The sequence below is a fragment of the Sinohyriopsis cumingii genome, chromosome 12 (assembly GCF_028554795.1).
Source record: "Sinohyriopsis cumingii isolate HCF-2022 chromosome 12, ASM2855479v2, whole genome shotgun sequence".
NCBI classification, from domain to species: domain Eukaryota; kingdom Metazoa; phylum Mollusca; class Bivalvia; order Unionida; family Unionidae; genus Sinohyriopsis; species Sinohyriopsis cumingii.
Genome location: NC_142972.1, coordinates 22585495 through 22597768, shown reverse-complemented (window position 1 = coordinate 22597768; position 12274 = coordinate 22585495). Strand labels below are relative to the sequence as shown.

Below are 12274 nucleotides of genomic sequence, written 5' to 3'. Positions count from 1 at the left end.
ATACTTTTAATTCAAGACTGTTTGGCTCTCTACTTTTCCCACCTATCCATACAGTGTATCATGTTACCTGAGCTTGTTAAGATTAGTCATTACCTGAAGAGTTAGCCCTGCAAATGGAGTGGAATATAACGGGCACTCTTTCATATGGCTTAAGAGACAAACTTGAAATTGATAACACAGTGAATTTACATAGTCTTTACATATTTATGCATAAAAAGATACATATTAAACAGATCATAATTCAAATTAGTCAGGCTAGTTCATTAAGTCTTTATTGTTTCCCTGATTATTTTTATTTACAACGGTTTTGGTTTCTATAACACAAAGCTCGTGTACTGAATCATCACATATGGTTTTTGAAGTTGAGCTAGATTATAATTATCATATTATTTTAAAGACGGACACTGCTGGACTTCCTTCCGATAATGCACACTATTTCATTATGATTTTATATTATAGTTGTTAAATGGTTTACAGACATTTGGTGTAAAGTCCTTTCATCATGTCATCCAAACCTTGCTAAATATTAGATACGCTGGTGTGTGTTAGTTTAATATGATCAGAAAGATTGATAGCTGATTCAGATGTACCCAAAAAAAAAGTTTTTGTAACAATTTCAGCTCAGTATATATTCAGTTGAAAATAGTGGCTTTTTTTTTCTTTCATTTTTGCTCATGTAAGACTAAGTGAGTTTATGTTATGATCCATCATGCATCATCTGCTGTCTGTTCATAATTAGATGAGTTTTTTTAATTACAAATTTATAAAAACTGCATGATCATTTGGCATGATTTTACAGGGAGCATTCAGGATCAAGACCTTTCAGATCTGTTCAGAACTGGTACCAATCTGCTGTCCAACATGACCACCATTAACAGGGCTCAAAATAAAAGAAACAAATTCACTAACCCACAGGATCCCCAGAATAGTTATGTGGACCCTGCCTAAATGTCACTGACTCTGTTCAGGGCAAAACAGAAGCCAGTTCAGTTTCTAATTCAGCATTGATTATCATTTCAGATTGACAGCAGATTAACATTAATATCGAGCCCTGCATTAATTAAAATAGAGATGCCTTTTTTAACAACTTTGTCTCAAAATCTAAAGAATTTGACCAAACTTGAGTGAAAGTATCCTAGCGTGAAGCTCTTAAACATTCATTCAGATGATAATGATCCATCATCATATTGACCAACTTAAAAGACTGCTAATTGGACTTGACCAAATTTGATAGGAATCATCCTGGCATGAAGGGTTTTCAGCTTTTTAAAATGGTGCTCATCTGTCTTCAAATATGCCTTTCTTGACTAATATAGAAAACACTTAAAAATTTCTTTTCTAAAATAACTCAACAGAATAAGACTAAATTTGATAGAAGTATCCATGCATGAAATGCTTTCACATTTATACAAATGCCAATTGGCTTTAATATATGATCACAATTACTATTAAAAATATAAAAACCTTTCAATGACTGCTTTTAAGTTCTCAACAGAATTTGCTGAAATTTGGTTGAAAGTTTCCTGGCACAAGGGTTTTCAAGTTTTTACACATGATATTGATTCACTTTCAGATATGGCTGTCAATACAAATTCAAAAAAAAATTTTAAGCCCACAAACCTCTCAACAGAATTAGACCAGTTTTGACAGAAACCATAATGGGATAAGATCCTTTAAATATTGGACAAAGGATGCTTGTATGCAATTAAATATGGAAGAAGCAGAACAAATTGGAAAACTTTGTAACAATTTATTTTCATAACTTAGCATTCAACAGCATTGTAAACATTTCTACAAAATGCATCCTACTTTAGGGGACTTCTGGTGGACTTGTTTGCCACCAAGCTAAACAACACACTCATTTTACGTTTTGACAGTCCCTGACCAGAGGGCCATGGCAGTGGATGCTTTAAGCCTGAAGTGGGATCATCTGTTCACTTACGACTTCCAGCCTTTCAGGATGATCCCACAAGTACTATACAAATTCAGGCACTCCACTGCTCAGCTCATTGTGATTGCCTATCATTGACCCTAGTCATCTGCTAGTGGACCATCCCAAGACCCTACCTTTGATGAGGGACCTCCTGTCACAGGGGCTCTCTTTGATAGTAGCCCACAGATTCTCCAACTTCATGGTTGACTCATCTGAAATGATCTCTCCATTTCGAAAAGTTTTCATTCAAAGTTGATATGTTCCAGATGGAGAATCTTTTGTGATTGGAGTATTAGAAAATGTATAAATCCTGGCTTTCCCTTGGTTAGCACAGTGGCTGAGTTTCTTATCTTCCTTTTTGAAGAGAAACAATGCGTATTTTCAGCAATGAATGGCTATTGAGCAGTCCTTTTCAACACTCAAATTTTCTAAAGACCCTACTATTGGGACAGATTCTCTCATAGACTTGATCAGGTGTCTTGAATTGCAAAGACCAGTTCTCGCTCTCTAATACCTAAATGGACTCTTTCTTGTGTCTTGTGGATTCTTAATAAATACCCCTATGAGCCTTTGGGTGAAGCTTCTTTTGAGACCCTTGCCCCCAAAACGGTCTTCTTGCTTGCCCTGGTATCTGCAAAACAAAGAAGCAAGCTTTTCAAGCCCTAGATCAGGGCTGTAACAGATTCATTGGGATTATGAGTCAGTTTCTTTCCTTTACCATCCAGGTTTTATAGTTAAAGAAAATGCCCGATTCCATCAGTTGCTTCAGTCCTGAATGAGATCCACATTCTCAGTGGTATTTGTGCCTGGGGCAGTTATGTCCAGTTAGGACTTTACATTTTTATTATATCAGCTATTAAAGGAAATGCCTTCTCTTCCCCATTCAAGGTTCAACTGATATTTTAGCTGCCACCATTTCTAGGTTGATTGCATTAACTATCAAGAGAGCTCACTAGTCCCTTACCAGTAGGGACCTGTCTTTCTTGGAAATTAAAGCCCATGAGGTTAAAGCCATTGCTTTCTCACAGGCCTATCTTTCATCTTATGAGAATCCAATGAAAGCTGCCACTTGCACAATACTTTCTCCTTCTTTTACCATTGCACATTTGGCCACCACGATGACAGTATTTTCTCAGAAATTCAGATTCTATTTAGCAGAGGTCTCTTACTTTTCAGTGAGGGTGAGTATTCCTTTTGATATGTTTTTGTGTGTGCAAGCTGATGGTTCATCAACGTGCCACCAAACTGATAAATTCAGCTATGCAGTAGCAACAGGTATGGGTATTACTGATATTAAAATGTAGTTGTTGGGAAGGTAGGGGTACTGTTTTACTTAGTGGTATCCCAGTATCATGAATGCTAATTTCATTGCTTGCACTTTTAATTTTAGTTTGTTTATTAACACTGCATGAAATTTGTGTGTTTTTGACTTTTGTTACGTTGTTCAAAAAGAAGGAATCAATGCAGCATATATTATAATGACTTTGTATTTTAGATGTCAGCTGCTGGATTTCCATCACCCTACAGGACCTCAGGGCACACACACCAAATTGTTTGAGTGGGTTAAGGAGTACTTTGAGAAACCAGCCATGTTCAAACCTCCACTCTATCTTCAACATCTAGGTAGGTTATACCATTTTACCTAGAATTGCAGACCCACATCTGCTTCGATTTTAATGCAGCTGCCCATAATCAGTAGTTTCCATGAGACATTGGTATTGGAGATTATTAATATGTAGTGAGCAGGTATAAAGGCAAGTTTTTGACTAGCCAATCTTGTCTTAACCCTCTGGTCTAATGGTCTGTCTGACTGACCTTAACACAAGAACTTTTGGGTTCAGATTTTAATGGCAGCTATACTTTTCTCCCCTAATATCGCAAAATGTTCAAGATTTAGGCATCATTCATGTTCAGGCCACAACAAAATTTGGCAGCCCACATTTTTCAGTGGACAAACATTTCATTTGTTTGAAAAGCAATGATAGCTAAAAGAAGTTGGTTAACTTATGGTATGTAACAAACATGTTTGAGAATGTTTGGCCATATGTGAATAGTCATATTTATTTTAGGAAAGAAAAGTAACTGCATTTTGACATTCCTTAGCTACAATCGCTTGTCAACTGAATTTGGAAAACTTCACCACTTTAGTGTGCATGGAAATACTTTAATAAGGAAAAAGGCATTACAGTAAGCATATATGGCCAAAGCAGTCAGACTTTAATCTGAGCAACAGTGTAAGTATGGGCTGCCAACTGTGATATTTTTAAACTTTGGCCTCCAATCCCAGGGGATGATTGCCTCAGGATGGGACATTACTTGTGAATTGGTATGCTGCATTGCCAGTGTTGTCAGTGTGACAGCTCACCACAATGGCAAATGCCCTAATAACCTCCTGTAATCTTGATTTGATGAGGAGAGATGCTCGTTTGCGATCTTTTCTCAAAAGTCACTATGTGGCAACACTGTGTTTTCTCCCTTTTGGTTTCCGCCATTTGATCAGAGTCCATATTGAGAAGGTTGTAAAGCAGGCAGTACAGTGGTTGCTACTTCAGCTCACCTCACAAGCCCCTGCCTGATCTCATCCTCATCAGGAGTCAGACCAAAGAATGGATGATCATCATCAGCAGATTTTGATCCCACAAAGGCAGACATATCACAGGAGGATCATTTCTTGTTAAGTGGGCAGTTGAATTAGTCTGGAAACTTGACTCCATATGCTTGTACTCCAGACTATTTCTGATTATAAAAGCCAAGAGGAAATTCAGACCAGTTATAGACTTGAGCAAGCCAAGTCACTTTATTGCTGCCTTGAAATTCAAAATGGGGATGGCACGATCCATGTGACTGTCAGTGCCAGTGTGATAAAAACGTAACAGTCATAATCTTTCTGATATATATATTTCCATATACCCATAAACAAGGTATCAAGCAAGTTCCTTCACTTTGACTACTGTGGGACAGAATGTCAATTCCGTGCCTTTCCATTAAGCTGCAACCTTAGCCCTTGTGCAATCACCATGATGTTGGACTGCACAATATCCCATTTCCAGATGTCCTTCTCTTTGGTGATGTCAGTGTACCTGTATGATATTTGCCAAAAAGCTCAGTTTAGTTTTAGTTCAGGATGTGAACAGCCTTCTCTCCCTACTCAGTTTAGAGCCAATGGTCAGCGTGGAAAATTCAGACTTTGCTTTTCTCAGCATTTTGTTCAGCTAGGTATATAATTTCTAACTCATTTCACTCAGGCTTGTCTTTTTCTCAAATGCATTGACTGCATTGTTCATGCAGAGAGAGGCATGAGAGATAATTTCCACCAGAATGTACATTACAGTGAGGGAGTTTCTTCAGCTGCTTGACCTGGTCAGCATCTTGTCCACCTTCATATGTGCCCTCTGCATTCTAAAACAGAGGTGCCTGATTTCAGTTCATTTAGATCACCAGATCATTATCTTGACCAAAATCAGACACTTCATACTTAAATGGCCAGACATAGTGTGGCTAGCTGCATTAATACCTTCAGAAGCCGCAAAACTGGACATAACAATTTGTACAAATGCCAGTTTGTTGGGGGGGTACACTTGATATCATGCTTCTTGATGGACAGAGGCAAGTGGATGGTAAAAGAGAAGGATCTTGACACAAGTTTGTTGGAAATGAAGGCCATTAACCATGCCTACCATGCATGGAGTGATTACATCTAAGGGAAGATGGTTATGATAATCTTGGTCATGGTAAACTTCTTCAGACAAGTGAGGCTACTAAATCACAAGAGGTCTGTTATGGTATGAGAGTTCTTGCATTTGTGTGCCCACTATTATATATGCATACAAATCCCAGGCATTGTCAGTGTCCTGGCTGATTCATTATCACAGAGAGGCCAGCTGCTTTTTATGGAGACACTGTATTCTGCACAACACTTTATAAATTAAGACACAAGTAAGACACTATATTCTAGAGAAATTTATATGGTAAGACTGAAGAATGCTGCATTCTGCAGAACACTTTACAAAGACATTGTATTATTTAGATCACTAATAGCAAAAACACTGCAGACACAAGTCAGACTAATCTGAAAAATCACCATAAGGCAAATCACTAGGTACAGGTGAGACTGTAAGCACAGGTATAACTGTATTCTGGAGAATACTTCATAAGTTGAGACTGCAGACACATATGAGACATTGCATTCTGCAAAATACCTTATTAGGTGAGACAGTGCAGAGACTCATTCTGCAAAACACCTTATAAAGCGAGACTGCAGAAACAGACAAGACAGCATTATGCAGAACACCATAAGTTGTAAAACTGACATTAAGCAAAGTTTGAACTGTAATGATTTGTTCGATTGAAATAGTTCTGCTTTCTTTAATGTGAACAGGAATCAAAATGTGATATTGCGATTTTATTACAAAATAAACTTTTGTTTTAATCCTGATAATGCCTTGACATTCATGTCAAGAGGTTACTTTGAAGTGGTGCTTGAAACTTTTACAGTTTCTTTGTTAGTCTACCCAGTTTCGTTTTCTGATATTATCCTGGTAATTTTATGAAAAGCACCCCAAACAATAACTGAAATCAAATAATGGAATAAAACCTTTGATAGTTGTTTTAAAAAATTATGTCGATACACGAGTTATTTTGCATCTTCACACAACAGCTAAGCATCTGTATCTTGCATTATCAAATTCCAGGTCACAGCCGTACAATAGTTGGTGTTGAAGAATGGAAGGACAGGAGTTTGCGTCTACTACTGTTTGACCCCAGCACCCCAAAAAAACAGATGACACTGTTTCACAGTATCGTGAACACCAACATGCTGCGAACATTACGGCGGCCGTTGAGCGGGCTGAAGGCTAAGCAGTATCAGATAGTAGCAGTTGTGGGAGTTCTTGATGATAAAGAGTATAAGGTACATTACCTAGAAGGAAATTTTAAAAATTAAGTACTGTGAAAGATCATGAGACAGTTTCTGTTAAATGTTTGAATTTTGCATTTAAGTGATCACATAAGCTATTTTGTATAAAGTATATGGTTTTAAATGCCAAGCATACAATAATCTATTGCTATTGTGTTGTAAGATAAGAGACATTAAGCCTGTTCATTCTGATTGAGATGGGAGTGTCAGTATTCAGGCAACAGCTTCCAGTTGAATTTCTGCTTACTCGTTTTCTTTTACAAAATTCAATAAGTTTGCTTTTATATTTTGACTTGAGCATTGAGCCTGGCACAGAGCAACATTTTGATATATATCTACCCTATCATCAAGTTGCTATGTGGCAACGATCAAGGTCATTTTAAAATGTTAATATGAGCTTTGTCCCAAAGTTTTCTGCATCATCACCTGCCAAAATCAAATTCTCATACAAGGATTGTTTCATATTTCACATTTTCTTCTCTTGCATGTTAACCTTATATGTAATGATTGGTGACACATGACAAGTGAACTTATCCTCATAATAATTTAGCAGGGACACTTCTTCCAATGCAGGTTATTTGATGTCAAGGTTAATTTAGTCCCTTCAGAGCTACACACTCACTGGTAATATTAGTTCCTATCATCCAGTGTAATCAGTAGTATTATCCACCCGTCATATGATACAAATCTGTCATTTTCTTGTGCTGTGAATTTGAAGCATTATTGTTTTAGTATTCAGCACTTGCATGGCCCAATACAATAAATGTTGGGATTTTAGAATCTGCAATAATAACTTTTTAGTTGATCTCTTGGTGATGCATTGCATATGTTAATCGACTCTTGTGTAACAAACATTTCTGTGAACTGCCCAATCTGATTATGCAGGTTGCTGTAAATTTTGACCTCATTGCATATTTAGTGGTATAGTTTGGTGCTCAGACAAGTGTTTGTCAAAATGAGTGGGTCACCTAGTAACTTTTCACTACATAAGATGCATAATATTGCTTCATGGTAACTTGCAGGAAAAAAAATTGACAAATATTTACACATTTTTATCATTCTACCTTAATGTGTTTGGGCAATCAAGATTTTATTTGGGAGAAAAATGCCACACAAATCAGTGGTTGGCTCATTCCCATCAATTCAAGAAGACAGTTGCTTAAGGTATTCTTCTGTTATTGTGGCAATAACATCTGCTACTAGTTGGCCTGTTGTGTTTGGATGAGAGTGTTTCGTTTTAGCAGTGTGCCTGGCCCAACACAACAACTTGGTTATACACCCTCATGATATGATAATAGAGTATCACTTGGTTAGAGTTCACAGGTGATCAGCACTGCAAGCAAGTTATGCATGTTTGTAACTCCATGCTGCCTTCTCACTATGTCTGGTTGGATATCGGGTTTCATTAGAATCAATCATTGTGAGAAAGGAACAACATTTTCATAAATCTAACCAACAGTTTGGTCATTTGGAACTCTTGAGGTGCCTTCCTGCATGTCATTCTTTTTTATGGGCCATGTAGCTCAGTGTGACTGCGTGTGTGCCATGGAGCTGATATGGGGGCGCTCACCAGTTATTATGTACATTTAAGAGAGTGTCGAATGTAAGGTGAAGTTGTTTGCATTTGAAACATGCACTGTGGAGAGAATGATGGCATACCTCTATGCTACTTTGATGTAATATGGCTGACATTTCTTTAGATAATGTACTTATGGAAATTGTACAAGATCTAAGCACACTGGTAACTAACATGACTGCTCCCTAATGCTAAAAAAATCAGCCTGAATTAGTCTAAAGTACACTTTCTTTATCACCTATTAAAATAGGGAAAATGAAGTTTGCCCAACTAGACAATACCAGCTTCTGAAAGTGAGTGGATAAATTACTACATATATAAAATGTATAAAAAAAAAGTTAATTGGCTCTTGTTTTTACAATTTATCTCTGAAGTCCAGGAAGTGTAAATGACCAAGCAGAGCTAGCAGTTTTTTAAAGATGCTCATCTGGAGTAAGACCAAGCTTTATACTCTATAACCCGTATTACACCCATCAATCATACACCAAAATGTAATGAATTAAAGGTTCTTTGAACAATACCTAAGATACACAAGGTCTTTTTTAAATAACCAGTATAACCAGTGGGGAAACCCAAGGAAATTCTTTCTCTTTAAGACTCTAACCCTATGCAAAATACGAAAATGGAGAGTGCCACCTATGCCTACCTGTGTCAGTGTGTTTTATGGGCCATGCAGCTCTTTGTGCCTGGCTGTGTGTCAGTGTTTTATGGGCCATGTAGCTCAATGTGCCTATCCATGTGTCAATGTGTTTTATGGGCCATGGAGCTTTATATGCCTGCCTGTGTGTCAATGTGTTTTATGGGCCATGCAGCTCTTTGTACCTGCCTGTGTGTCCATGTGTTTTATGAGCCATGTAGCTCTTTGTGCCTGGCTGTGTGTGAGTGTTTTATGGGCCATGGAGCTTTATATACCTGCCTGTGTGTCAATATGTTTTATGGACCATGAAACTTTATGTGCCTGCCTGTTTGTCAGTTTGTTTTAGGGGACATGGAGCTTTATGTAACTGCCTGTATCACTGACTGTGATGTCTACATTCAACTTTGCAGTGAATCACTATCAAGATTACACAGTCAACTTTGCAGTGAATCACTGGCTATCAAGACTACACTGTCAGCTTTGCAGTGAATCACTGGCTATCAAGACTACACAGTCAACTTTGCAGTGAGTCACTGGCTATCAAGACTACACAGTCAACTTTGCAGTGAGTCACTGGCTATCAAGACTACACAGTCAACATTGCAGTGAATCACTGGCTATCAAGACTACACACTCAACATTGCAGTGAATCACTGGCTATCAAGACTGAATAGGGCTTACAAATGATCCTTGCTTCTGTCTTTGTCATGATGACTTTAATATTCCGATTCTCATGCATTTGCACAGATACAACAGATAATTGTATTCATAAGTTTTTTAATAGTTTGGCATTTAAAGGTTTATTTGTCTTTTACCAAAAGAATGTGCATCTAGCACAAGACAGCATCTCTAAGCAAGTATAATTGAGGCTTTGTCCCAGTTCTTTAGCATAGGTATCTATGATACAAGCTTACTTATCAAGTTGGTATATAAGATATAAACTTGTTTGTCATCCCTGTAAATTGCAAAAAGAACCTTGGCAACAAATGTTATGTTCTATGAATTTATTTCACAGTTAACTATTTGTAACTCATTCTTATTTTATGTATACAAATTGTGAGGTATCTTATTTATCCTGTCTGTCACTTTAAGTAATCAGATATGCGTGTTGGCATAGTTTACTTGGCTGATTTCTCTGAACGTGCATCTCCATCTCTGTCCACTGAAGCAAATTTTCTGGATTGATAGTGCAAAGCATAGAGTTCTGTCATTTAAATGCTGCATGACTTTTGCATGTGAAACAACCTGAGGTCAATTTTCACCAACAGATGGCTCATTGTCACAGTCAGTGGTAGGTGTAGAGTCTGTTTTACCTTAATGAAGAATAACTTTGTTTCTGAAATAACATTGGAGGCTTCCAAACATTAGTCTGTGTCTACAAATAACTCTAATGTTAGTGGTTAGTATTGGTTTTCTCATCTGCCTCTTGACTGATCTGGGCCTTAAGTGTACTTAAGTGGTTTCAAATAATTCTGAGTGCACAGAGATGAGGCAGTGATTATTGTTGAACATGAAGGGTCACCACCCATTTCTTCCAAAGGTTTGGATGGTATCTTATGACTGATGAGTTGTTCTTTCAGCTGTTTACTTGAGTAGATGTTGCATGTTTCACTTAAAAGACAAAACGTTAGTTTACTTGTTCATGTTTGGCCAGTAGATGTATATTCTTCTTCAGCAATCTTATGGTCCAACATAGTTTTTGTGGATTCTTTCTTTCACTGCAGGTCTTTGCATATATGGAATAATGATTATCTAACCAATGAATAGTATCTCATTTTGCAGTGATAATTATCTCAGAATCAAAATTACATTGCATATCTGTTGTGAACATTCTTTGTGTCTGTCCATCCTTTCTTGATTACATTGATCAGTTTGTATAGTACTGCGAACTTTTGCTATTCTGGGTTCCGATATGGAATATATTATAGCATGTTGATGCACTCTTACTTTTTTTGCCATGGTTCTGTCATCTTCATATATGTAATAGATATCTTAAGCTAATATTGTTGCTTTATATTCATCAGATATGCTCTGCTCAGCATGCTGGCCATGTACCTTTTCTTTTCTTTATATTTTAATGCTTAGTCATAGTTCTTATGAGTGGAGAACATTGTAGTCTTTTTTGTTGGTTTATCAGACTGTTCTTGCACATAGCTTCAAGAGGTTTGTGGTCTGTTTTCACTATCACAGTCATACACATATTTCAAAAACATCTGCATTCTGAACATGTTGGAGAAAAGCTTATTTTCAATCTGTACCTAGTTATGTTTGTTCATAATTCATTTGTTTCACCCTCATAGAATGAATGAAATTTCTCCACTACTTTTTAAGTCTTCTTTCCATCATTAGATGTGTAAAAAATAATAGTCATAGATTTTCAAGCCATCAAATTCAATGCATGCCAGGAAAGTGGCTGTGTGCAGCTTGTTTTCCTTAAAGCCAAATGCCACCATATAGTTTTTCCTTGTGCATCTGATCTTTTCCAGTTTTGCAGAAAATAGGAGCCTCAAGAGATAATGTCATTATTTTGTTTGTCTTCTTTAGTTACCAGTCAGTCAAATGACAGCTTAATCTATTTTTTAAAAATAAAAACAATGTATTGCATGGATGGGGATGCTTCATCACCTTCATCCAGTTTGGTCATCATTAAAATTACCCATTGACCATTAATTATCAGTTAAGAGTCTTTTTGCAATCATTATTTTTGCTTCAGATCCCACTTCTGACACCATTTATGGTTCCTATTTGAAGAAACAAACATGCTAGTAGGGTTTTTCATGCTTTTACTCAGCATCATGCTGGAATGTGTGTGCGTGTCAAGAGTGCTTACCTTTTTAGGAATAATGATAATATTAATAAATGAAAGTGCACAAGTATCGAATTAAATACTACCATTATGCCAACAACTGCATGCTAGTTAACAAATGATGAAGTTTAAGTTTAATGTAAAATAGTTTATTTAATCACTTTGATGACATGGAAAAACCCTTACCATAATATGCAAAATACAGAATAAAGAGTACTTTAAAAAGCCATATAGACAATATACTAAACTTGGACAAGTCAAAGCTAGACAATATATTAAACTTTTGGTCCAATCAAAGCTAGACAATATATTACACATGGACCAATCAAAGCTAGACAATATATTAAACTTGGACCAATCAAAGCTAGACAATATATTACACTTGGACCAGTGAAAGGCATCTAGAC

The 12274-nt window shown here is 36.8% G+C and overlaps 1 protein-coding gene across 2 annotated transcripts in view; it reads left to right on the top strand.

Moving 5' to 3' along the window:
* Positions 1–12274, top strand: part of LOC149786094 (zinc finger-containing ubiquitin peptidase 1-like) — a 46267-nt gene that overhangs the window by 27573 nt on the left and 6420 nt on the right. For both annotated transcript variants that reach the window (XM_089976399.1, XM_089976398.1), the window contains exons 7-8: positions 3429–3556; positions 6625–6842. In XM_089976399.1, coding sequence (XP_089832525.1) covers positions 3429–3556; positions 6625–6842 — 346 coding nt within the window. The remainder of the gene's footprint in view (positions 1–3428; positions 3557–6624; positions 6843–12274) is intronic.